General features: G+C 36.2%; 1 protein-coding gene across 2 annotated transcripts in view; it reads left to right on the top strand.

Annotated features, from left to right (window-relative positions):
- Positions 1-27,270, top strand: part of VWA8 (von Willebrand factor A domain containing 8) — a 189,629-nt gene that overhangs the window by 144,190 nt on the left and 18,169 nt on the right. For both annotated transcript variants that reach the window (XM_040054627.2, XM_040054626.2), the window contains exons 37-41: positions 1,121-1,325; positions 16,466-16,574; positions 17,363-17,519; positions 20,217-20,325; positions 26,007-26,132. In XM_040054627.2, the coding sequence (XP_039910561.1) occupies positions 1,121-1,325; positions 16,466-16,574; positions 17,363-17,519; positions 20,217-20,325; positions 26,007-26,132 (706 nt within the window). The remainder of the gene's footprint in view (positions 1-1,120; positions 1,326-16,465; positions 16,575-17,362; positions 17,520-20,216; positions 20,326-26,006; positions 26,133-27,270) is intronic.

Consider the following 27,270-nt stretch of genomic DNA (forward strand, 5'->3'; position numbering starts at 1 on the left):
TTTGCACTGTTCACCATTGGCCTACATCCTACACAGTCATTCAAAAATGAAAGACATTACCATAAAAATATTAAGGAATCACTTAATTTTTCACTAGGATTTTATAGCAAATAACAGAAGTTACAAAGCCTTATTTCAGCATTAGGACGCTTAAAATAGCATTAGGATTTAAGCTGTGTATGGATCTGAACAGAAGTTTAATTCAGATTTTAAAACATACTCCAGTGAGAACTGATGAGTAAGGTAAGTTTTCATTATATATATGAATAGTTCTCTGTTAAAATCTAACAACCTTCCTGCCTTCTGGCAAATTTAGCCCAGTCAAATGCTGAGGTAATTCTTTCAGTTGAGTTAGTACATGGTGGTTTCAGTCGTAGGTAGAAGCATATGTGTTGCTCCTACTTATATTTTTGAAAATTATTAATTTTGCCATCAGTAAGGTTGCCAAGTCATTTATGCATGTAATTAACAGTACTGAAAAATGCATAAGTTCTTCCCTACATTGTCTAATTTTCTCTTCATATCATGTACTCATTAGGCCCCGTCTTTCAGCAGTAAATTTTTGTCAGCAAACTGACTGTTTAAAAATGTTCTACAATTCTCTGTACATAAGGCTGTCATCATTAAATGAGTGTTTAAATCTTAATATTTTATTAAAGCACTAGAGAAAGGTGTTACTCTAAGTTGATGGAAACGTATTTTCCTCAGTGCACAGATCATGTTCTCTCTGTTTCTTTTTTAGTTTGTTTTTTTTTTCTGTAGCGTCTTTTTACTTTTTTATATTCTTAATGGGTTGGTTTTTTTCTAAAGGTGGACTAATTTTAGATAGATCAGATACAGCAATGTATCTGAACTACAGCAGTGCTTTTGGCAACATACTAAACATACTACCTTTCAGCCTGTTCTTTTATACTGCTTCTTATACAGTCAGGTGTCTTTTGGTTATGTCCAGTTTCAGTAGGTGAAAATTTCAAATAAACTAATGGGTCCACAGGGCTTAGTTATAGTCTCTCATGAAATGAGGGTGTAATTTCATTTAACTGGTGCCTTAACTGCAGCAATACTCATACCCCTTTTAATTGCAGCTTCAAGAAAGATCACATTAATTCTTGTTTTTCAGGTCACAGTCTCTCTCTCCGTATACATCTTGGCTCTCTAAGATCTCAGATGCTGATGCCCTGCTGGCACCGCTGGGCAAAGTAGGTTTGGTTACTGTGGACATGGGAGGAGGCGTGAGGCTTTGGGAGACTGGGCTGGAAAGCCTCCAGCAGTCCCTGCAGGACTGGAGGAACATGATTGGCCAGGAAGATGGTCGTCCTGTGCAGGTAGGACTTCACAAAGCTCAACTGGAAAATGTCACAAAATGAGCTATGGATGCGTTTTCAGCTTGGAAAGGAGTTGAGGGAGAGCTGTGCTGAAAAACTCTGTGAAGTAGAAGTGCACCTGTGAGAAAAATTTAATGACTTCTTTCCTGAAAAATAGAGGCACAGTAGCTTAATTTAAAAACACTTTGTAACCCCTGTAATTATGGTTACTGACAGACTTTTTGTCTTACGCTGTTTGTATTTTTGCCAAATTCCGGTGCAATTAAATGCAAATAAATTCTTTATCTCCTACTGATTTTTTAACTGCAGCTTTCAGAATGTACAATAATGAAATTAATTTTTAAGAAAATTATATACTTTTCCAGAGTTTAAATTCTCGGAAAAAAAAAATGGAGTTTTACTTTGAAAAACAAACTTGAAACCTAGGTGAAAAATGCCTTGAATTCACAGTAGAGCCTTTGGCTAATCCTGATAATTTTCCTGCCTGAGCAGAGTTGCAAGGATATTTATACATAGGATATATATATGTGGAATGTTTAGGTAGATGCTGAAAATACACAGCATACACTTGTATGCTGTGTGTGCATGTATGTTTGTACGTATATATGAGTGTTAATGTACTGGCTAGTATGTGTGATCACCATTGCAACACAGAGTGAACATTCAGGACTATTCAGTTGCATCTTTAATTAGAATAGGAAAACAAAATGAGGCTATTCTTAATTAGATCTCTCTCTGGTTTGGGATGGGTTTTTTTGTGAATGAGATACATTAGGCCAAAACGTCTTTTACTTTCTTTTCCCACTCTTAGCTCCCTTTCTACAAGATGTTTGTGGGCTACAGAGACTTGGGCAAGAACTGACATGTTCCTGTTACTGGACCTCAGCTAATGCCATTCATAAAACTCATGAGAAAAGGAAACTGTTACCCAGTAGCATCTTTGTGCTTGCCACGTGTGGCTTTGCCAGTGCCATGTTCATTGCCAGTTCAGTAGCACTAGCACCATCTTATGGTCAGATGTAGATGGTTTACAGCCCAGGGAGTTTGACCAGTTTTAATAGGTGTTTTGTTTTTTTTTTGGTTTTTTTTTTGTTTTTTTTTTTTTTTTTTTTTTTTTTTTTTTTTTTTTTTTTTTTTTTTTTTTTTTTTAAATAACTAGTTCTCTGTTTGACAATATTACTGTATTATCAATAATAGACAACAAATTATTAGACTGGCTTGGAAAGTACATGCCATAAGAAAATGTAAGTCATTTAACTAGAAATCTCAAGCAGCCATTTTAAAGAAGGCTAAGAAGTTTTCCCACAGTCACAAAGCAGTTTTCAAAATCTGCTGTACAAATTCTCTTCACTGACAGCCTGCCTCACTGCTAGGCACACTCCAGGGTAAAGTCTCCTTAGAATATATTTCTTTTTCTCCTGTGTCAAACCAGTGGTTTGTCAGAACTGAAATTACATGCTCTTTGATTTGTGCTGAAGGGCTTGAAAATAGCCTCCTATGTGATCTTCTGATTTGCATGATTACCACTAACTTCTGTTTCCCTACTTTATTTTTTCACCTTTGCTTTGAATGGAATGATAACGAGACCTAAGAAGGCTTTGTTTACAAAGGCATTGCAGAGCAATAAGAAATGAATTAGGTCTTTAATTTTATGTAATCTCCAATAAGATAATAGATATTTAGTTGCTGTGTAAACTCTGTATTTTGCTAATTAGATATGATGGCCTTCACCTTTCCTACTTAATTTCTCAATAGGCCTAGACATAAAAGCAGTACTTTATTAAGGCATTCATTTCTGGAAATGAAAGGGTCCTATTACCTTAAAAACATATTCATGTAGCTTCCTGTGTAATTGAGCATAGCAAGAACGTGTCTCCTGATCCAGGGACAATTACTTTGCTAAGAATGGTGCAGCTAAGTATTTCCTAATACCTGTTTTTTCAAAATTTGATAAATTTTGCAGCCATATATTGATTTGATCATTCAAGTGTATGAAAATTATCTTCTTTTGTATAATGTTTCATGTGCATGCTTGTGTTAAGTAACTTGGAGTCTAATGAGGTTTCTGTAGTTCTTTGACTAAACCCATCATTCCCAATCATCTTGTAAGCAGAGACTCATTTTAAGAGAATTGTCAGTGTTCCACATATCACCCACCCACCTCCAGTTTCCCCTTCCCTTAAAACTGCCATTGTTGAATCCCACAAAACTGCCACAAGGCTTAGCAAAGCTTCATGGTGATGTTCTTAGACCAGTCCAAGACCTGTCTGTGTGTTTGGGAACCACTGACCTGCAGAAAGACGCACAAATTCTTTGACTCTTCCTGACCCTTTAGAGAAAAAAGAAGGACTTTCAATATAAATATCGTTTCAAATAATTGGAATCAAATCTTTAACCAGGCTTCAGTTGGAACTATTGGTACTATCTTCTAGGGCTGCTTTTTTGCTTTCCAAACATATTAGCTCTGAGAAGGAGGCTGGATATACATAAGCAATGAAACAGAGGAAAACAACCAGCTGTTCCACTTGTAATCAGTAATTAGGCTCCCGTGATATAATTTGTGGCAATCTTCAAAACAGTCAACATTTGTTTTGTATTGCTGACATACTCAGCAGAGTTCAAACTGCTGAAGTCTTGAGGCTACCAAATCAGTTTATCAAAATATGGTATGTATTTACATAATCCTGCATTTATACAGGCGAGTCAGAATGTTTTGTCATTTATTGAAGTTTTAAACTCAAAATAATATTACAGTATTCTGAAATTATTAAAATGGAGTGTCTAAAACACAAAATCTAAACAAAATACTGCATTTTCTAAAGCTGTGAACTCTACTCCAAAAACCATTTTTCACTGTTTGATGTCTCTGACGAAAAGGTCACTTCATTATCAATTACCTGAAGAGAATTTGAAAGACAATTTAGTTTTAAAATCTTGCCCTAAAAGTTTTGTGGCAATAGGCAGACATTGATAAGCTTGTGTTACTTTTTTCATCCAAGGGTTATTGATGGAATTTAAATAGAACAGCACTGATTACATTCTGATATAGTTCAGGTACTGTCTTTCAGTAAGCATTATTTAGTGGTATGTCTCATTTAGATAAAGTACAATGCTTAGATAAAAGTAATTAAAAGGTGCGTCATTTAGAGGTATTTCAATAGATGTTAAGGCATTTATCTGTGGCTATTAGCAAAAATAGTTTTGTTCTGTATTCACTCCACTAAATGTTCTCCTGCTGTAGATTGTTGTCCAAAATGTTTCATGCTATGGACTCAGACTGCCATCATTTTCAAAAGTCCCAGGATATATCCAAACCTGTAGAGCACATAAAAATGGGCTTAGTCAAAGATTGCAAAAGCTTTGTCATCTAGTTTATGCTAATATGTATCTGAACTCAAATTCACAACATTTTTTGAAATACAGGTGTAGTCTAGATCTCTGTTATAATCACCATGCAAAGTGACATCCTGAAGCTGAGGATAGTAATTTCCTTTCCTAAAGCTGAGGATAGTCCTGTCATTTCAGTACCAAGATTGTCCAAAGAAGTAATCTGATTGATTTAAAAAAAAAAAAAATAATAGTTCTTGTAAACTAAGACTTTGGAGGGGTTTATTTGGTTGGGGTGGGGGTTTTGTGTCTGGTTTTAAATGTATTTGTTGAACCTGTAGTAATTGTATCATCTCTTAAGTGTATGAGATCGGGTTTAGAAATTGCAGTGGTGCCCTCTGTTTTTGGCTATATATAAAGGCCTATTGAGTTAGGTAGTTGTGATTATAACTATTTTGCTTTCCTATGGACTGTTCTCTCATATTTGGTATAGGAAGCCTTCCTCATAAACATTCAGGTACTTGATTGGAAATCAATTCATATTTACATCTAAGTGAATAGTTAAGAAGGAAGAAAAAGAGACTTCTTTCCATCTTCCTGTCTTTCTGCTGTCCTAAAACAAGGTCACAATTTCCTGATATGTCCCAGATCTTAAAGGTCAAGGCCTGCTTGTTCTGCATTACACTTCTTCTTCAAGGATGGATATTGCTTCTTTCTCTTTGGCCTGTGACAGAGCCCCACTGTTACATAAGTGTTCGGTGTGATGTGTGTTTTGCCTCAGAAACTTAAAAAGCTGAAACGTTTGACTCAGGTTTATGTCTCCTATAACTCTAGGAAGCTCAGGTGAATTTCCTAGATGATTCAGCCAATGTGATGTCAAGATCAGAGAGTGTAGGACTGAGCCGAGCAAGGATATAGCACGTGTGAATTGAGTGGGCACCAGCTGTTGAAAAACAGACAAGGTACATTTACCCACGAGCAAGTGCATGTGCTGTGTAGAACCTGAATAATACAATACCTACGTTATCCCAGCTCTCTAGTCCAAAGACAGATGGGCAACACCCAGCTTAAAAAATGGTGTACTTCTTTGTAGGTCTGTCAGTCCAAAGGAATTGTGTAGGAGAGACACTGACACTTTAGTATGAAACCTGGCCCTTCCAATGAAAAGGATCAGCCTAGAAACATTTTCTCCCATTTTTTCCTCACTTTGCTTTTGTGGCTTCACCTGACGTAAAGGTTGAACTTGATTCAAAGTTGAGTGCATTCCTGAAGTATTCGTAATGCCAAAAAATCTCACATTTACTGTTAAAAGAATCATGTTAAATTAGGTGAGGGGTGTGCAAATGTAGCTGAGTGTATCTTGTATGTATTCAAATACATACAGCTGAGTGTATCTTGTATGTATTCACACGTAGCTACATGTATATATTTGCACACACACACGCTATTTTTTTTCCCCCAGTTGTCATACCTAGGCATTGATTATCTTGAATTCGAACTACCTGAAGAGATCATCATAACTTTGCATGTAGCCAGTCCCACAGGGACTGTATTTCATAATGAGCAAGAATTGAAAGTCGATTTGGATAATGATTGTCTTATTCCCTTCCTTGAATAGTCTCATTTATTCCATTTGTATTCAATGCAGCTAATCATGTAGAACTCTACATTATCCACCCCTTAGGTGATTTTTTTTTTTTTTTTTTTTTTAATTGAATGCATCCTTTTTTTTTCCCCTCTTCTTATTTTCTGAAGCTGTACTTTAAAGTTCAGGTTAATGCAAGTTCACCTGATGAAATATAATTTTTTAGGTTGGATGTTTATCTAAAGAATAATTCAGGAGTTTCAGTGATTCCAACTCGCTTATGTTTGCTGCTCAGAATCTCTTTTAATCTATACTGATAGTTCGGGGGTTTTCTCTCTTTTTAAAAAATGACATTGCACTTAATAACGTAACAAAAATCCAGCCTTTTCCTGATGTTAAGACTGAGCGGGGCAAAGCTACAGTTCTTTAACCGAGACAAAAGCACTGAGTGGCCGCTTCTTCTCCCCTCAGCGCCCCGTTCTCTAGTTCCGCTTTGCACCGAGCCGTCTTTCTGACCACACGAGGGCAGTAGTGGCCTAATCACAGTGTTTTCCCTCCGCTTTTAAATGCTGTCGGTAGAAACGCCGTAAATTACGAGAAATGCGTGTAGCGGAGAGCTTCTCTAAGTTTGGAATAACCATATGATGGCATTCTGCAGACCTGCACAGGATCCTGAAAATCTTGAAACACTGCAGGTTGCAGAGTTGTCTAGTCAATAGGTGGATTGCGAGGTACAGTTTGGTAGCGTTTCCAGTTCTGAGGTCCGTGAGCCCCAAATCCACAGCTTAGGTCTGTGACCTCCTCATGGACCATGTAATTTATTCAGCTGAGGACTATCAGCTGTGTAGCAGCTCTTGAATTAAGGCATCTGAGTATGGGGAAGCATGAGACTGGAAAGCTGCAAACTCACAGAGCTTAATAAATGCATGTCTCTGAAAGTATTTATGGGATAAAGCAACTCAGATAAGGATCATTGGCTCTCTGTCAGATACCTTTTCTGTAAATTTTGTCAGCTTGAGTAAGGCCCTTGTTAGAAGCACTCTGCAAACATGGCTAAAATACATTCTCCTTTCCTAAGGAGATCTTCCAGTCTAATTAGAGCAGACAAAGAACAGGAGGGAAGTAACCTTGACTTTCTATTAGAGCAGATCCAGCACAAAGCTCCCTTTTCTTCCTCTGACCTTCCTGCAGAAGGCCAAAGTTCTCATGGGAGAAAATATTATTACCCCAACACACCGTCTTGAAGATCTCAAAAAGTCTGCAGTGGTGCACATTACTGGCATAAAGGTTGGAGCTCCTACCACCAGTGAAATCCTGCTGCCCCAGCAAGTCAAATGCATACTAATAATTAAGTGGCTCCCTGATTATCAAAAGGACAAACATAGGGAAAATCTAAATAATCTGACATGTTACAGTAATGCAAATTATAAGAGGCTTTCCTTTAGAAAAGAAACCAGTGTAGTAGATATTAAATAACTTTTGCCTCTGCTTCTTAAGGTCAATGTTGACAAGGTCTGAGATATACATAAAATCAGGCATTTCTCATTCCACATATAATTTTTTTTCAACTTTCTTTTTACCCTAAGGTCTTCAGTCCGGACCTTTCCAAACTGACATGATGTGTTCACTTATCCCATCTTTCTAGCTGTTGATTATTCACAGTACTCCAGGAGAAGTCAAATTCAGTGTTTTCTGAGTTCATTGATCTTGGAGGTGCATAATAATCATAATAAATAACCAAGCTAGACAGACATTATCTGTCTTCTCTGATAATATTTCATGGTGGATTAGAATACTAAAAAGATTATGGCCTCACATCATATAATTCAATAGAATTGACTATGGAATTTTAAATAATGAGAGGAAAATGGACTTTACATAGGTGTTTGCATAACAGAAGATCCATTAGATGAAATAAATGTATTATATTGTCATATTACTTTATTTTGTTTTCCAGCTTTTAAGCTGTACAGTGTATATTTGTGGGCAAAATACCTTAATACATCTGCTGTGCAGTTTCTGAGTTGGTTCTTCAAGTGACAGCATTTAGTTCAGAAAAGAGTCCAGAGCAGCATTTTGTACAGTGGTTTGGTCTTTTTAGTTGGTGTATATAAACTTCATTTGCAAGCCAGATACAGCTTTTTATAAATCTCACTCCAAATCTCCACTTCTTCCCCATCCAGATTCATTTTTCTAAAATTCCATCGAAGTTATGATGCTTTCAATAATTCTGGTATTCAAGACAAAAGCTTAATGCCTGCATGAATTTTAGATGCTACTTTTAGAATTAAATGTTCACAGGAGTCAGATGATGCATGAAGCTTCATTAGTTCAGTCCGAACTCTTGCAAAGTTTTGCAAACAAGATAGAAAATCAAAATGAAGTAAAATGAAAAAAAGAAAACATATTAAAAGTTTAATACTGCAGTACGATAAATGTTTTTTTCATTTCAGGATACAATTGAAGAAACAGAGCATTTCACACATTTCCATTGTCTTGTCTAAGACTGAATATCTTTTCTGTGGAAAAATTACTTGTGGACTCAATTTTGTGCTGTTGATGTGAAAAGAAATTATGCTATCAACTTTTAGTACATAGAAAAAAGCTGTACATGATATGGTACAAGTGAACATAATAGAAGCCATTAGAGGAGGTTTTGTCTGTTTATGCCTTTCTCTCACTAGTTTGTGTAAGCAGATTATAATAAGTTTTCTTTCTCTCTTTAGTAGAATCAATTTCACAGTAGAGTGTAAAACCACAATGGAGCAGGGAGGTTAGCCTGTGATCTGCCTGATGTGGAGCTTCTTTGCTCTTTGAGAATGTAATGCATATACTCATGCTGCTGATAAAGAATATGTTAAAGGATGGTATGTTCTTGTGATTTGTTAAATGCAGGTAGGACAATACTGAAAGTTTAACATACCTAGGTTAATATTGAAGGTTTAAGGTTGGAGAAGCTCAGGAATAAAAGAAAAGCAATTATTTTGCTTCAGGGAAACATCAGTCTTCTGCACATCTGCAGAAGTACATTCTGCATTCCATGGAATACATTTCCTAATCCTTTGTGCCACTGTGGGATGGATTACTTAATGCATTTTTCACATGGAGTACAGTTGTGTTTTGGTACAGTCAAAGTCAATCTTTTTTCATAATAATGTATGAGAATGAAAGCAGATTTTTTACTGATTTTAATAAAGAAATTACCATCCCTCAAATCACCCAAAGGCAAAAATGTGCAAAGTTTTCCTTTCTTTTCCTGCAATATTCTTCTGATGCATGCTCAGTCTGTCTACAGCACTAATGAAGAAAGCTAGTTTAGATACTTCATAGTGTTTCTAGTGCATTTATATTCATACAATGAATATTTTTCAGCAATAATTTAGTGCTTTCTATGGAAAGTAACCTATATTCTTCACGGACTAGAAACTGCCCTGTTTAATGTGTTTTATGTTAAAGAAAAGGCAAAATATCAGATTACCTCTTTCCTTCCACATCTCAGATATGTTACGGTAAGAGTGGATATCTTCTCATTTGGATCTTGGAAGATTTCTTTCCTTTATGATAAAAAATGTAAATGAAGTATGGGATCTTGCCAGCCTACATCTGCCTATTTTCCAGGACTGTCTAATCATGCAACTAATTAAGCTAATGCACACCTTCTTAATTTACATTGAACTAAGCTCCTGGATTGTACGAATTGAATTCTACCTCAAATCTTAATGCACACATTCTTTTCCCTATTTTCTTCTGATCGACAGTAAGACACAACCAGTAATGCAGTATTATTACTAATAGTAGAATAAGCGCTTTGTGAAAACAATATTTGGACAACCTAAAATTTTCTTCTTAAAGATTTTCCTCCAAAAATGTTCTTTACAGCTGTAAATACTGCGGCTGTGTCCCTGTTTGCTTGTATAATTTGTATGCATTTATTCAGTTGTGGCGCATGAAATCATGCTAGTTGCATTTTTAGTAAATGTGTTCTTTGTGGAATGATCCACTGAATGCTTAAAAGGGCTTAGTAGAGAGATTGATTTCTTGTCACTGCATGCAACAAGGAGGAATTCCATTTATTTCTATTATGGAGGTTTAAAAGTCTGTAAGGAATGCCCAGCTCTGCTTAAACATTCCCAAAAGGATATGAAATACTTGATTTGGGGAGGTTTGAAGAATGGAAACATAGACTATTTTATAAAGTAAAAATTTCATCCCTTTACACCTGCAGGATGTTAGCCTGGCATCAAGGTGGGGTTTTCTGGTTTTTCCACCTTTTTGTACTTGGAGTATTAAAATAAGCATTGCATTTTATGTGAGGGGATTAGATAGGAGTTCACCCTGTCAGTGCCAGAGATAAATAAAGCTAAGAGGTGAAAGGTCTGTTCCCCTGTACATGAGGCAGCTCAACCCCATTAGAAAGCAGAGTTTCTTTGCCATTCCTGAGGCAGAAACTTGCTTTTGTTGCTGTGAGCCCCACAAAAGAACTTTCTGGCGAGCAGTCCTGAATGGGAGGCACTGACACCTCCTGCGCCCTTCAGAAATTTTAATGAAGTTAACCCTGTCGGAATACAAAAGTAAGCTGCTGTATTAAAAGACCATCCACTCTCTGGCCAATTTGCAGTGCTGCAGTGTCAGTTACAGGGCAGGAATATCTACAACCAAAAAACCAAAAAATCGGCATTTCAATTACACAGTAGGCGTTAAGGAAAAAGCCCTTCACATTTTACTGAAAGCTGTCATTTATTGATTACTTTTCTATTCAAAGCTAGAAATATTTTCAAGCTTGTCTGATTTCTGCTTACAAATTCTAAAAGGTATTTCCTAACCTGTAACCATGAGTTCTCTTTCTGCCAGCAGTTAACTCTGAGTACATGTTCTGGCCCATGTTTTAGAGAGTAATTATTTATTTTTTTTTTACACAACTGTAATGGAGGTTTGGACAGTGAAAGCTGTTGGCTCAATCTTTCGCTTAAACTTGCCAGGAACAAATAAAATTTCAAGTGGGACGAGACAGGAGAAGATTAAATTCCCTCTCTTTCCCTGTCTCCACAATAAATACAAGTTGAGGAATTATAGTCTTTAGTTAGTTGTAACAGACTTGAAGAGAGAAAAGCTGATGTATGGCTTAAAATACTTGGGGAAATGTTGTTAATACTTTGAAACATGAATGACTGAATAATAGACCTTCTGAAACATTCATTTCAGTTGACTTTGCTAAGTGTCTTTTACTCATTACATTGGATATTATTATAAACACGTTAATAAGAGCTATTGATATACATTCAATGCAGATGTGTTTTGAATAGTCCTTGCTAAGATACAGAAGTGCACAGTTGTGCTGCTTGGGATTCTATTTTTCTTTTTAAAGGTGGGTTTGTTGTTTTTTTTTCCCTTCTCATTTGCTGCAATCTAGGATTAAGAATACTGGATGCTAAAATGTCATCAAGATCACTTCCACAAAATCAGCTGAAGCTGAATGTGATAATGCTTTTGTTCAGCTTTACTCAGAGAGCCAGAGAGATTTTTCACGCAATACATTGTAAGAAAATTAATTGTGAACTCAAAAGGGAAGTACTGTATAGTTAAAATAACTCATATGTTAGAATGAAATATGGATATGTGTGGGGCATCAATAATTTTAATAACAGAGGACAGCATCAGTCTTCATAATTCCCATGCTTTTATTGTGGGTTATTTTTTAAGGAGTTCATGCAAGCTCTTTTCTTCCCATAGCTGTGACAGTGTCTTGTAGGGGCAATGCACAGTGTATCTGGGTCAGCTGTGTGATCCTCAACAAATACAGCCTCTGTCTCTTACTGAGCGATTATAAAAGTGTCAAAAGTATGCCAGTGTTTCTTCACTCTCCAGGGGTTAATGTTATTGAATTAGATTATTTCACATCAGAATTCAATAGAATTCAATCCCATAATCACTTAACTGGCATGAATGTGGTTCTAGAACCACTTCCAAAATAGTTAAGATTTGTTTAGTACACAATATATAATAGTTTGTCTGACCAGCTGAAGTCTAGACAAAACTTCCAGCCTTTAACTCAGCTTCCCAGTGGCCGCTATTACAGATTGGTATGTGTTTGCATAAATACGGCACAGATGTGAAACACCTGGTTTCACTGTGTTGTTGAGTGCAGTAAATCATGTAATAGACTTTTTTGAGCCTCTTTATCTTCTTCATGAAGGATGATAAGATCACTTACTTTCCAAACTGAATATGTAAAACCATTTTGGCGTACATTCATGTATTTCAGAAGGAACTGATCTAGAGCAAGTTGTTCAGATAGCATTTACCTCTCACTGAATGTAAAATCAATGGTTCTATTCCTGCCTGGCTACCCTTGCTGTCAGGAGTTAATGGATGTGTAAGAGGGGAGGACCAGAAAATTAAGTCAAGGCATTAACAAGTCGTGGTATTTGTGGTTGTTTCTTAATTTCCCTTTTTCTTCAGCACTCTTTCATGCCATTGGCTCTTAAGAAAAGCACATTCCATTGACATCTTTCTGACCTGAACTGTTCGTATTCTTCTCATGCAAATTTTTTGTATGTTTAATTGAATTTGGAAGACCTACAGAGCCTGCATCACAAAGTCCTTATGAGTGTACCCATTACCTATTGCTGTAAGTGCCTGAGAATATAGAAAGAAAATGAGAGAAAACAAGTATTTGAAACCAGAGATTAAGATCATTGATGAATACTGACAATTATCATTTATTCTCTACAGAGAATAAAATAAGAATTGTATATTCCAGGAGAGGATGGCAGTTGTGCTTCTTGTGTGATGAAGACTTTGAAGAAAAACCCGCCCAAACAGGGAGTGGAAAAGTGCTTTCACATTCTAATTGTGAATCACCAATATGTATAAACAAGTTTAGATAATTGACAATAGAAACATGTGTGCCTTGGATGTTTTGAAAATAGTGGAAATCAAAAGGAACTTTCAGAGGGAAAAATTCAGTTTATCCAGCTATTCTGTTCTGACCTGTGCGTCATAGCTGGAGCTCAAGGCTGCAAGACTGAATTTGTGTGTTGTTTCACACAGCCATAATATGCACACCAGGCAGTATGGAATCTGCACAATGATGCAGTAATGAATAGTGCCTTTCAGTGCATGTATAGCTAGGAAGAGCACAGATTTCTCTCAAGAAGGGCTGATTGATCAAAACTTGTTGAAAGAAACAAAGTTCATAGAAGTCTTGCAATTAGATTCAAATGGAAAGTATTCAGGAGGGGACAAGTCAACTTTTTAAGCAAGGAAATAATTTATATATTTAAATATATATATAAATCATAACAGTAATAAAAAACTCATTGTAGAAATTACAGTCAGACAAGCTTGGCAAAGCTAGTGTGGATTTTAGGTTTGCTTAAGTCCCTTCTCTGCTTTTAGCACTTGTTTTTGTCTTCCTTCTCACTCCAGATAAACTAGATATTTCCTGCTGAGTGTTCTTCAGTTTCTCAGGTTTCAGAATCCATCCAGTTTTGATTTCTGGCCCTTAAATCTACTTTTCCAATTGTTTCTAATGTCAAGAATTCCTCCAGTCCTCAGAGGGGTGGTTTACCTATGGCTCTTCCATGTCTTTATATTTGTCATGTTGAAGTATGTATCATAGTCCAAAAGTTTTTCTCTCAGTCTTTTCCCCATCCCCCCTCTGATTTCATGTCATGGCTCATTGATTTACTGTTTATTTATTTGTAAAATATATTTTCAATTCTAACGTAGGTATTTGTTAGTCTAACTCCTAGTTTGTAGAGATGCTTTCAGAATAGAGGCAAGATTTTTGTTTAGAATTACCTTGAAACTTGTAAAATTACCTTCCATAGGTACGGGAATGGGAAGGTGAAAAGTCTGACAAGTCACTAAGGGCATTAATTATCTAAGAGCCAAAGAAAAACCAGGAAAGTACATCCAGAAGATTCTCTTCAGAGGATTGTACGGTGTGCTAAGATACTGCAGTTTCCAAGTATATGGAAATTTGAAAAATAATTACCCCAGCAAACCAGTGGTAATAAAAACTGGTTGTTAAAGTACTCAGACTTAGCAAAATTCTACTACCTTTTGTCTGCATAGGTGATACTTAAAAGAAAAGTAAATAAAACTGCTGCAATTCACTGGCATGACATTTACATCTGCTGGTGGTGTTCCATTTCAGTATCATTGAATTTTCCGTGTTATCCATTCAGCCATTAACTGTACATAATGAGAAAAATAGTGAAGTACTTGCATTCTGAAGCTATGATTGTAACCCTTGTGGGTTTTTTTTTTTTTTTTTTTTTCTTTTTTCTCAATTAATTTTTTTCAAAGTTTTAACAGAAATTACAGAAATTCAATGTTGGATGTTTGGTGTTCTTTTAAGAAGATACAGAAAAAATAATCCTTATAAGATAGAAAGTTTTCTATTAACCACATGCCATTTCAAAGTTACAAATACCTACTTTAATCAGATCTAATCAGATCAATACTGTTGTAAAATAGGTTTCTATTAGAAACTTGTCTAGTGCATGTGTACTAGAAACACTATTTGTGAACAACTTATACTTGAGAAAGATATATGAGCAACAAAGCTCTTTTGTCTACAGTCCTTTTCACTGAAGATTTAAAACATGTTTGTATTTCAAAGTGTTTAGTGAAATTTTTTAATGGAAAAACTTGACAAAAGTGGAATACAACATTTACATCACTGGTTATAGTAATGTTTGTTTCATAGAGCTTTCTTTTACAGAAGGAATATTTTTCTATAAAGAGTATGTAAGCATGAACATGTAAAATTTTTGCCTAATTTTGTGTTTCTCATTATAGAATAATTTTTGTTTGTTTCTTTCATGGAGCTGGAACTGTCATTTTGGTTTTATAACTAAACTCAGCAATTTTTATTAACCAATGTTTCTGATAGTTTTTAAAGCCACCAGTTATGCAAAAAAAGAGAAGAATGGGTTATTCTGGAGGAAATCCCTTAAACCAAAAAAGTATATATAACCCTAAGGGTAACATGCTGTTGTGGTTACATGTTTCTCCCTATACAAATGTTAAATGGATGTAATTTATCAGACTAGATCTTGATTTTACACTAATGGTATGGTTCACAGAGGATGTGTTGTACCTCTTTGAATTGATAGAAATTCTGTAAAGGGAAAGAAAATGATGTTTTGAATAGCTGCCAGGACAGTGTTGTTAGAGCACATGTTTTCAGTTCAAAAACATGTGTGGAATTCATGTCAGAAGTGAGTCTGCAAGACAGTGAATTCAAGGATTAAGCTGCTCTAAGTGAAAACCCTGATAATGCCAGTGAACTTCTGAGAAGGCAATAAATTGTAGTTATTAGGACACATAACACTCTCTCTCATTGGAGAATTAAATGTATTATGGTAGATAAGAAGAAAGTTAATTTTAAGTGGTTAGAGACATTAATTTTCCATCTCAGTCATTGGGTTTTGTCAAAAAAAACCCAAAACCAACCCCAACATAAAATGGCACTAAATTATAGACGATTAGTAAGGGGCAGTTCAAAGATGATTCATTGATTTACTACATGACTCAGAGTTCATAACGGGAAGGAGTATTTTTGCCTTCAGTCACCCACTGAAATCCAGTCCCAGCTAAAGCGTCTCAGCCCTGACCATCTGGCACCTGTTGGGCGTTCAGCTGCGCCGTGAATCAGCGGTGAAAGTGCCGTCAGTGGACAGGTCTAGAAAACCCAACACAGGAGAACTTCTGTGGTCCAGGCAGCCACGCTGAGGCTTGTGTGAGCCTGTCATTTGAACTGGCCATTTGCTGACCAGTCTCATCTCTTTGGTCCCTGTTCATGAGAGGAGCATCGATCTACTCATCAGTAGGGAATGTGGGACTGCAGCGCATGAAATGTGTAAATGGAAGTGCAGTGCTGTGGATACACAATAAATACTCTGAGAAGTGTTTGAACTGCAGGTGATTCTGTCTACAGGGGATTATGAGTTGTGCTGGGCAGTTATCAGGAAGCAATTTCTAGTGTGGGTATGAACAGAATGCAGAGGGATTCAGATGTGGCAGTAGTCTTAGTTCGAGTGTGGGTCTAATGTACCACGCAGGAGCCCTGTTTTACTTTGCTCTGTTCTGAGGTGGAATGTTGCATTTATTCAACTAATGCTGGTCCTACAGCTACTCAGCACACCTGGTATGTTATTCAGTTGTGAGGATGTTTTCTTTACTGTAAGGGAAATTTACATCTCTCTCTCTTTTACAGATAACCATTGAGAGGGAAAGTGGTTTGGATGTCAGCTCCCCTAAACATGGAAAAGTGGATCCACACAACATGCCACATGTTGGTGGAAATATGTGGGCTGGTGGAACAGGTTTATCATTGTTTTTTGTTCTGGTTTGGTTTCTTAGTGCATCATTGACAGATATATAAGGGAGATGCTGTGCCAGTCAGAAATGGTTTTATACAAAGCTGTCCTCTGCCTAGAGCTATTTTACCCAATACAGGGTTGCTTTTTGCCAATAAAAGAAAGGAAGTATTTGCAATGTCTAATTGAAACTATATGTAGCAGATGTCTTCTTCAATTATATTCTTTTTGTTTCTTTTTACTGGCCAACAAGAAGCTTGCAGCCACAGAAACTAGGCTGATTAATTTGCCATTCTCTTCTCCCACGTCCCTGTAGCTGCAAAAATGTAGGTAGTGTAGGCAAGAGGTACATAGAACAGGCAAAGTACCTCCTAATTCTACTTGGTCATAATAGTGGTAACTAGGTAAAGTGATTTAGAAGCAGTGTAAACCAACAAATTCTAGGGAGAAGACAGAGTCTGGGACCAGAAACTTTGAGGAGATGTACAAGATTTATATGTTCTATGGTCCCCTTTGTACGGCATACAAACCATTATGAATCTTGACTCAAGGAACTATAAACACAAGTATTCCATGGAAGTTCTTCTTTACCATGATAGCTGTTTGGTTTTGAAAACCTTTGGTGATAAATATTTCAACTGGGGATTGTTAGCAACGTTTTTGGAACATGTTGATGGAAGACAGTGGAAGCTTTAAAGAAAGTGTGTTCTTTTGGTTTTGTTTTGTTTTTTGTTTTTTGTTGGGTTTTTTTCAAATGTATATTCCTAATGTTTTTTTTATCTCAACCATCTTAGGTGGGAGAGACACTGCTGGGTTAGGTGGCAAAGGTGGGCCGTATCGACTGGACGCTGGCCACAGGGTTTACCAAGTATCTCAAGCTGAAAAGGACGCTGTTCCTGAGGAAGTTAAGAGAGCTGCTCGAGAGATGGGTGAAAAGGCCTTTAAGCGGAGGTAATGTGAAAGTCTTTCTTTTCTTTTCCATTTCCCAGAGAATTTGAAAAAAATTGGTTGAAAAGGATTTTCTTAACTGAATTTATCACCTACCTTACCCTGTTCATTATCACTTAACAGAGACATGTTTAGCTGTTCTTGACAAGATGTGCAGAATGTTTTCTTGAATTAAGCCATAGTGTTAAAATGACTGTGTGGTTTGGTAGAGTAAAACGTACCTAGATGGAAGAGATTGAGGTAAATATTTATCTTTTTAAAAATAAATAGATTATATGAAAATTTCTTTGAGTTATGATGAATATAGATTGTATGTTGTTAGGAATTAATCATTTAACAAGTGTCTTTCAAAAGGGACCACTGCAAGCAAATTGCTTCTGTTTGAAAGATCTGTAGCCAAATGGTTAGAGCATGTTGCTAGTAATATTGTGGGTTTGATCCCTGTATGAGCCATTCACGTAAGGGTTGAACTTGATGATCCTTGTGGGTCTCTTCCACCTCAGAATATTCTGTGATTCTGTAATTTGAACTATTAAGCTTCAGCAGCTAATTAACACGAACAGCAGGTCTTCCTGGCATGAGTGTAATGTGTGATTACTGATGAGCTCTTTCCCAGAATGTGCAAAGAGATTCAGATTTCTTCCACCAGCTGAACTCTCAAGTAAATCTCTGGTACTTTGTATTTAAAAAAGCATCCCCTCTCTTCAAAATTGCTTCTGAGCTGCTTCATAGTAGAAACAATGGATATGTATGGTCTTGGATACTGTACATCTGTCTGTGCATATGTCCATACACACACCTGGCATGCTTTGATGAGTTTCTACTGCCTATGTGGTGATTTACTAAAATAGAGAAAAGAGGAAATTCCTGGGTAATTCTACATGCTGTGGGAACAGTGCAGCTATGCCCTGCAAAATCTATCTATCTGTACATAAGGTAACAATTCCTGTCCTGAAAAATCCAAGTGGGTTGGCATGTACCAGCTGCAAATGTAGTCTATTATGAAACCACATTTGACTTGGATCATTATTCTGTACCGCTTGAATAGTTATGGGAGCTAACAGATAAGAATAGAGGTGGGAATCCTCAGACTGAGGGGGAAAAAAAAAAAAAAAAGAGGGGGGAAACTGTGTATTTTACTGCTTTGTTTAATACAGGACTATACAGAAAGGAGAGATTTCATATAAAAGTTATTGATGCTTTCCTGGCTAGATAGTATTTCTAGTGGTAAACATTTTTAATTCCCCTATTTTACAAAAATGAAATTAACTACTGCTCTGGAATAAATGCAGTATTTTTCATGGTATTTTTATGAACTACCTTTCTCTTTTTATTGGTGTACAGTGCAACAAAGTAAAACAGCATGTGAGGTTCTTTTTGTTTGAAACAACATGTTTCTTTTATAGATCTGAAGATACAGAACTCTGTGGGCAGGATTCATGAAGTTAAATGTGCATCACTGAAAGTTACTTTTTCCTACCTCTAATAAATAAGAGTTGGCTATAATGACTACGTGTATGCAAAACTTTAAATAGAAAAAGACATCATGATAGAGACAACAAAGACTTGATGATTGATTTTAATATTATCTTCAAAGGGTTGGCCTAAACAGCAGTTCTCAGGTGTACTTTATGATCCAGGCAATTAACCTGTGATAATGTTATAAAATTTGCCATCAGAAATAAAATTAGCCTATACATACTTTACTATCCATTTATAGTTCAGTTAAAAACACAGTATTTTTTCAACACTTTGAGTGAGATTATGCTGTTACAAGGTGCTTGTTTGAAGATGTTTTAGCTCAGGGCTGAACCCAGCCACATGCTGGTGGGTGGGGTGGGCAGGTAGACAGCTGTTGCCTCTCTGCATGATGTTGGGTCATGGCAAATACCGAACAGTGAGCACTCCCTGCATGTTTGCCTGTCCCCTAGCTCATTCTTCACTGTTGGACCTCTGTAATTACATTCCAATGGCCAATTTCGCCCTTTATGCTAAGCTATGTTGTTTAAAAGCTGATGCGGAACTTGAAATGGACACATCTTTGCTTATAAAGAAAGCATGTATCTGTTTTCATGATGCAGGTGTGCTCTCTGTTACAGGCCTCTGGACAAGATAGTGCATGACTCATTTTCTGTGGGGGAGTACATTTTTGTTAATGTTCATTTAAAACTTCTTTGTTTCAAGTTTTCTTTATTTAATGAAGCACAAAGATAAGCATTTGAGACAGTTACGATTTGTAGGTCTTCAAGGACAGATTTTGTAGTGTGTCTTTACTTAACCTTTGTGTTGAAGCATGATTCAGGATATGTTTAAAATGCCCTGACAGTGAAGTAATGAATAGACATTCATGATCCTTTTATGTACAGATAGCAACACCTGAGCCAACAAAACCTTTCAGATTTGATGACGTTTTTCAGAACCTCTCATTTACTTCTCAAACTTTAAAGCAGATTAGGAGAAAGTCATAGATTAGCAACTTTAATAAGTTTTAATGTGATACAGTCCCTGTAGACATTGTTGAACATCTGCGTTATCAAAAATTCACAAGAGCAGCTGCCACTTCTCGGATTCCTCTCTTCTGTGTGCTTGTAGCAGTCTAAATTTCTGTGTTGTCAAGTAAATAAACTGCTGGTTTGCATAAGTAAATGGAAGATATGCTTGTTTTCTAAACTGTTCTTAGCTCCTTGTTCTTTCCTTTAGATTGAAAGAGATTCAGATGAGTGAATATGATGCATCAACTTATGAAAGGTTCTCTGGAGCAGTCCGACGTCAAGTTCAGTCACTCCGCATCATCCTGGACAATCTGCAGGTAATCTTAGATTCTCTGATAAAGGAACACAGGGAGGTCATTGCATTAGGCCCCAAATACTGTCCTGCTAATGTTCTGTTAACATCTGCTGGTCATATCTTTGAAAGCTAAAAGCATGTTCAGGTTATAATCAGTTAGGAAAAACAGTTTCATATTACTGTTTAAAAGGCAGGCTACAAGTGGAACCCAGTGCTCATCTCTACAAGTTACAGTGTTCCCATTCCACACCTTACAGAGATTACTTACTCAGATGCACAGTTTTGTGACAGAAAATACTACTACACAATATGAAAAGAATTTGTGAAGGTGTGTAGAGCCCAGTCTCTGTCTACCTCCAGTCCAAAAGGGTATTTTTCAGCTGTGAAGTGCAAACACTATAGGTATTAAAAGAGGCTCCCACTCCAGGAAGGAGCTTTACTGCATATGCAGCTGAAAACATGGATTTTTTTCAGGTTTGTTTTTAACTCTAGCTAATAGAAATAGGTATAGCCCAAATCTCCTAAGTGGAAACTCACTTAAACCACCAGTTTGCCTTTCTTCTGGTAACTGGCATAGTGGTTATTCTGGGGTTTTTTGATACTAGTGTTCATATACAGGGTAAATAAAATTGTAGGTGCATTGTTTCTAGGAGGCATCTGCTAATCTTCAGTTAAAATTAAAGGAAAAGTGATTTACTCCTTATAAGACATATTTGATTATCAAATTTCTGTTGAGGGTTACTAACCACTAGTGTATATATACCTTAGTTTATTAGTCACTGTGCTGTATCTTAAGGAATAAAGCTGAAATACAGAAAGAAATCACTCTGTATGATAAACAGCCTCCTCCTGGACAAAGAAATCCAATCCCCTGGTATTGCAAGTAAGAAGGATAATATTTTCTTTGCCTTATTTATACCTTTAAACCTTTGTACCTACAACAGCATTACTATAATCACATATACCCACAGAGAACCATTAGCCAGTTTTACTATGAACATACCAATTCAGAGAACTCCTACTGTAATGAATATTTAAGCTGGTCATGATTAGGTGATTCATGCACTTAATATATGTCTCAGTTCAGGACACAGACTTTTGACTTATAAAGACAGGTCTCTGTTGAGAAAAAATTGGATGTAAATCTCTTTTTTTTCTACAACATTTATATCTAGATGGGGGTTTTGCCATGCTTTTATCACACACGCTATTGGAAGCACACTCTGGGTATGAAATCAATAAGTGAATCTTCAGTTCAAAGTCTTTTTTTGCCTTATCTGCCTTACTTTGCCTTTTTTGCCTTTTTTGCCTTATCTGTCCCTTGGAGCCAAAATTGTTATGTTAGGGATTGTGTTAATCATATTTTAAAAAGTAATATATTTTAATATAAGGAGGCATATCTTCTTGTTTTTTTAAAAAAGGTCATTTCAATATCGAGGCAAAGTCTTACAAGCCACAGTGTTTTACGAGACTTTGCTAACTTCCTTCCAAAATGTGTATCAGCTAACCACAAAGTTAGGAAATGTAATTTATGATGAAAAAAACAGATTACTGAATTTGAAAAAGCTAGGCATGGAATAAGAGCAATAGTGAAAGAAAAATTTTTATTTTATGAATTTTTAGATTTTGGTAGGAATTTTATTAGAAGATGAACTAGGAAAATGAAGATAAATGATAATAGGAGTTACTTAGTTGCAAAATGCCTTTTGTTAATAAGGAAGCTGAGTACAAACACATTTCATGTGATATTTTTGAGAAGGGAAAAAAGTTGCTTGAATTCTTCAGCATGGTAATTCATCCAGCCCTCACGAAGCACTGTGCATCTGCCTCCCATTATTTTCTGTATAGTCCTGTGCACACCATGAGTTCTCAACAGTTTGCTTTCTGTTAGCAGTCAGTCATTCCTCCTGTCTCAAAAAAGAAACCAATGGCAAAGTTCATTGCAGTAAAATTTGCAACTCAGATGTCTCTGTGTTTTTAACTTTGTGAAAATCCCGAATGACCTTTTCAGTAGAGAACGTGTTTGCCTTTTTAAAAATGTTCGAGTTTGCTTTGTTTCAAACTGTGTTCACATAATCAAAACACATTGCCCATGTTTATTTAACCTAGATTTTCTCTTCAGTATATGCCTTTTTATTGTTGGTTTGTGGGTTTGTTTAAAATATATTAATTTGATTAAATTTTATCTCTCTAGAATCAAGAGGCTGTGATTAAGGTCCGGTTGTCTATGGCTTGCCAAAAGTTAGTAGCAGCAGAAAGAGATTTTTGGAATAGGCAGATCCTTGAAAGTGATACATAAACATAGTCTGAGAATGTCATTTCATTGTTCATTTTGCTTTTTATAACTTGCTGATCTCTGTCAGCTCTTTGAACAACATTATCAAAACATAATGAGTTTTTGTTTATCTTATGTAGAAGTAGCAATGCCAGAAGTCCAGGAAATCCTGTCACTGATGGGCTCTTTCTTCTCTCCCCCGAAGCTTGTCTGTCTGAACTCCAAATTCAGAAGGTTATTCACTCAGTCACTCAGAAAGACCTTTTTTAATGTTAGGTGACTTTGCTTTCCAGAAAGCACTTCTCTCATTATTGATTATTGCAGAGAGAATTTGGGGAAACTCTCCTGTAGCTTCTGAGCATCATTTAGGCCCCTACATTTAAACTGGGCAAACTGAGCCTGAGTTACTGAGCCTGCTGGGCACTGTCTGATTTTGACCATGTAGGAATGCTCTGGTCATAGCAGCAAGAATAAAATACTAGCAGTTCTATAATAAGCATGGCTTGGAGAGCTGGAAGGATGAAAAGCCCTGTGCCCTGTCAGTAGTAGTTTTGTGATCTCACCAGCTAAGGGAACATTTGTGTAATGTTTTCCCAGAAACAAATGCTGACCACAACTGGCAGTGTTTAATACATCCTCTACCATTATGAGCTACATATTTAGATGTTACAACTTCACATACACAACCTTTTCTCTGACATTTACAGACATAACAGCTGTAATTTTTTGTAAATACATGTATGACATCTTCCAGTGGAAAGAATTACTGTAGTGGTGCACTCTGATCAGACACTGGCATACTGATGAGATACACTATCTAGCACATTTTTCTAATTTTTAAAGCAGCACAATTAATATATTTTTCCATCAATATGGTTGCAGTATATTGAAATTGTAGTATGTTGTATGTCCTTTCTAGTCAAATTTCAAAACAAGGTGTGTATGTATTAGTTACGGTTTTCTCTTAAAATTGTAAACGCTTTTAAACTTAAGTTGGTTTTAAATGTATGAAAATTGCTTATGAAGCAGGATTTGAAGTTTCCCTGTAATATGCAAAATGTGTGCATTGCATAACACCCTTGCTTAAGGGGATTATTTTTTTCGACATTCATAAAAGGAAAAAAATTCTTGGTAATTCAGTGTGAAAGAGGCAGACACTAAGTAGCCTGATTTTAGCATTATTTTGGAAAGAGGTAAGAGGAGATTTTGTCAGCATTCTTTTGTATTTTAGGATAGGATGTCAACTCAATGTTGATCCAATAAAATTTCAGCTCAAATTCTGGCTTTTGTTGAATAATCTTCCAAGGGTATTGAACTGTTTTTAGCTACATCTATAATTAAAAGCCATTTTCTTCTTACTCTGCTGTTCCTTGAGCATCAAATAGCTGCAAAGATAAAGCATTGTAAATTAAAAGAATAGTTAGAAACTAGTTGAGAATTTGCTCATTGAAGCTCAGAGTCTATAATCTTGTGTTGTTTGTCCCTCCTGCCTACTAAAAGAAAGCAAATGACAAAAATTTGACAAAAATTTGACAAAACACCAGTACTAAGGAAGTGATAAGGATGTACCTCTGTTCCACCCTTTAGAGTGGCTAAGATGAGAAGGAACAAAGCCATCTCAATCTGCATCACCCTGGAAGGTGCATGATTCATTTTAGAGAGGCTTTGTTTACTCAGCAGCATATTTTCTCCAGGAGTATTTTTTAATTGTTAGTTGGAGTGTTAAAATTTGCCTCTGGGCTTTTCACAGCAGGAAAACCCCTACAGTGTGACATTTTGGTGGGACATGTAGAGGTTACTGGAAATTCACAGATAATGTTACACAGCTCTGAAGGCACCTAAGGAATAAGTGATCCCAAGGAAGAAGGGATTTAACTTTCATCTCAGGCATATTTAATGGTAATAGAAATTCCTAGTTGGTGGTACAAACTCATGGATGCCCCACTGTCAAAGCAGCTTGAAGCCCAGTTGACTGTAGCACCATGGAAATGTATCAGAGAACACAACTGGCTGAATTCTCAACCTTAAAAGTGTTTTCCACTTTCACTTCTGTGATTTATGAAAAGGCTGAGGTTTCCATGGCTTTTGGGGAAACATTGTTTTTGCTTCCCATCAAGAAGCATCTGTAAAGTTTTTGATTTTTGTTAATCAAAACATTTTTCTGTGGCTTTGTAGTCTTTCTGCCCACTTATTTTCGTGGGTCAGTAGTCCATTAATCTTGAGTAATTATAGGCAATAGTCTAAAGTATAGATCTCCTTCTCTACACACTGAAACAAAAACTCATACATTTAGTCCGAAGCAAATTCAAAGATTCTCTGAACCTGAAGAAGTCATTACCTGCTTGTACAAAGCTGTAAAGGTTGAGACTATCCTTTCAAGTCTCAGGCCCGCAGTTTACTGAGGATTTGTAATATAAGACTTTCTGCTCATCAGAGGGGAATTGATTTTCATTACTCAAAGTCAATGTTTAAGGCAGTTTGTGTCCTGTTGGATATTTGACTTTCCTCCAGTTGCTGACCAGCAATTTGCTGAGAGGGCAAAAGCATTATATGTATACAAATTTAAACTTGTCTTTCCTTGTTGGGCTTACTGCTAGGATGAGCAATTTTAACAAGAAGATTTTAAAAAATTAAATAAAGCGTAAACCCCAGATATACAGAGTTTGCTGTCTTTAGAGGGATCTTACATATTACGAGCTGTGATGAAGCTGTCCTTTGAAAACATGCTTAAATATGTTGCTTTTAAATATTATAACACTTGAGTATTCAATCTTAACTGCATGCTCTGTGTACAGGAGTTCCATGAATATTTGAGTTCATGGATTGTAATGTATTTTCATCAAGTCAGGCTGTAGATAACTAATATCCTTTTAACTAAAACAAAAGAAGTGTTTATTGAACTGTCTCTTGAGTATCATAATTTTAAAAGTAGGGGGGTTTTTTAATATGTAATTAGTTTTTACTGTTTCAAAAGCAACCATTTACCATTGCCTGAAGTGGTTAAAGTGCATATTGTTTCATTTTTTAAGTAACCTAATGGCTTTTTCTTGTTCTGTGTGGATTGAAAACACCTAACAAATGGTCAGTTATGTGTGTCCCTGCAGTTGTATGTATTTCTGAACAGGCTTTCCACACACGTTTTCAGCATATTTGCAAGAAGAAAGGTTAACATTTCTGCAGTTCGCGGTTCAACTCCCATATACTGGAACTACTGAAAATGACCAAATTATAGAGGGAACATGTTCTTTGTCAGTGTTGATTTTTCTTTCAGAGAAGAAGACCAGTACAGCTGTGAACAGGTTTGGATTTGACTTATGCCAAAGCCATCACATCATTACAAAGAAATGAATGTGTATATCATCTGCAGTAGGTCTTAAATTGTCTAACATACACTCCCATCACTGAGGAAGATTTATTTTCTGTTGTAGGCCAAGGGTAAAGAGAGACAATGGCTGAGACATCAAGCTGTTGGAGAGCTAGATGATGCCAAAATCATTGATGGGCTGACAGGAGAAAAAGCCATATATAAACGACGTGGAGAACATGAGCCACAAGTAAGTATCCAACAAGAAACGGAAAGGTGGAGAAGAGCTTAACCAGGTTGCTGATTTCCTAGTGGCTGTACAGTGTCTGTGTTTGGAGTTTGAGTACATTATATGGATGAGAAACTCAGAAAAATATCTCTGGCTTGGGATGTCTCTGACACAGAGGCAACCTCAGGATGAAAAATTTGCTGTACTTCTTCATACAGTCTGGCATAAATATTTCCTGTTGGCCACCCTCAGAAAGAGGACACCAATCTAGGCAGTGCTAAGTTTTGACCCAATGCAACAGTTTTTAATGTTCTTATTTCATATTTTAATGATCAGAAGGTAATAAGCAGAAAACATTTATTTTGTTTGTTTTTATGGAAAAAAGGAAAATATTTTCTCACTAAACTAATTTCTGTTAACAAATATGCTGGGAAGTTTTTTTTAAAGTGCTTTACAAATGTATTTTCCTTATTACACAGTATGAAAATAATTTCAACTTCCACAGATACTTGGATTTACAAGAATAAAAACTAGGATAGAAAAAAAAAAGTGTGAGGAAAAGCCATTAAGATATGATAAAGTTGACTTTCCTATGGCCTGATTCAGCCATTCCTTAGAAGACTTTGCAATTAGACCTATGTGAGGCAGCAACAGAGAAACCACTTGAATCAGACCAACTAAACTAAACCTCCAACTAGTGGAGCTAGTCCATAATACTTAACAGTAATACTTAATGACAGATTGCAATTTTTAAGTACACTAAGTTGGTTTTTTTTGAATGGCTGAGTAAGGCATCCTTTTGCATGTCAGCTACCCACATGTGCTAAATCCCTGGTAATATTTTTATGCTGTTGGGTCCTCATGTTGTTTTGAGTGATTTATGGAATTTGGCACTGCTTGTGTGAAAGATCAGTAAGGGAGAAGTGATTGAATCCTCAATTCTCATTTGTTTCAAAATGTGTTTGCTCAATATATCAGTTTTAAGGCTTTATAAAAATAATTCAATTAGGGAAAAAAAGGACATCTTTAAGTGTGCATAATGACCAAAATAAATGTAGGATTTAATGGGCTTTCTCTTATTTTGTTTCTGGGAGGGCAGGGATGCCACAGTCTATTAAAAGAATAATTAAAAGAATAAAGTACACAAATCCTTTATAGG

This window comes from Hirundo rustica, chromosome 2 (genome assembly GCF_015227805.2).
Source record: "Hirundo rustica isolate bHirRus1 chromosome 2, bHirRus1.pri.v3, whole genome shotgun sequence".
Taxonomy (NCBI): domain Eukaryota; kingdom Metazoa; phylum Chordata; class Aves; order Passeriformes; family Hirundinidae; genus Hirundo; species Hirundo rustica.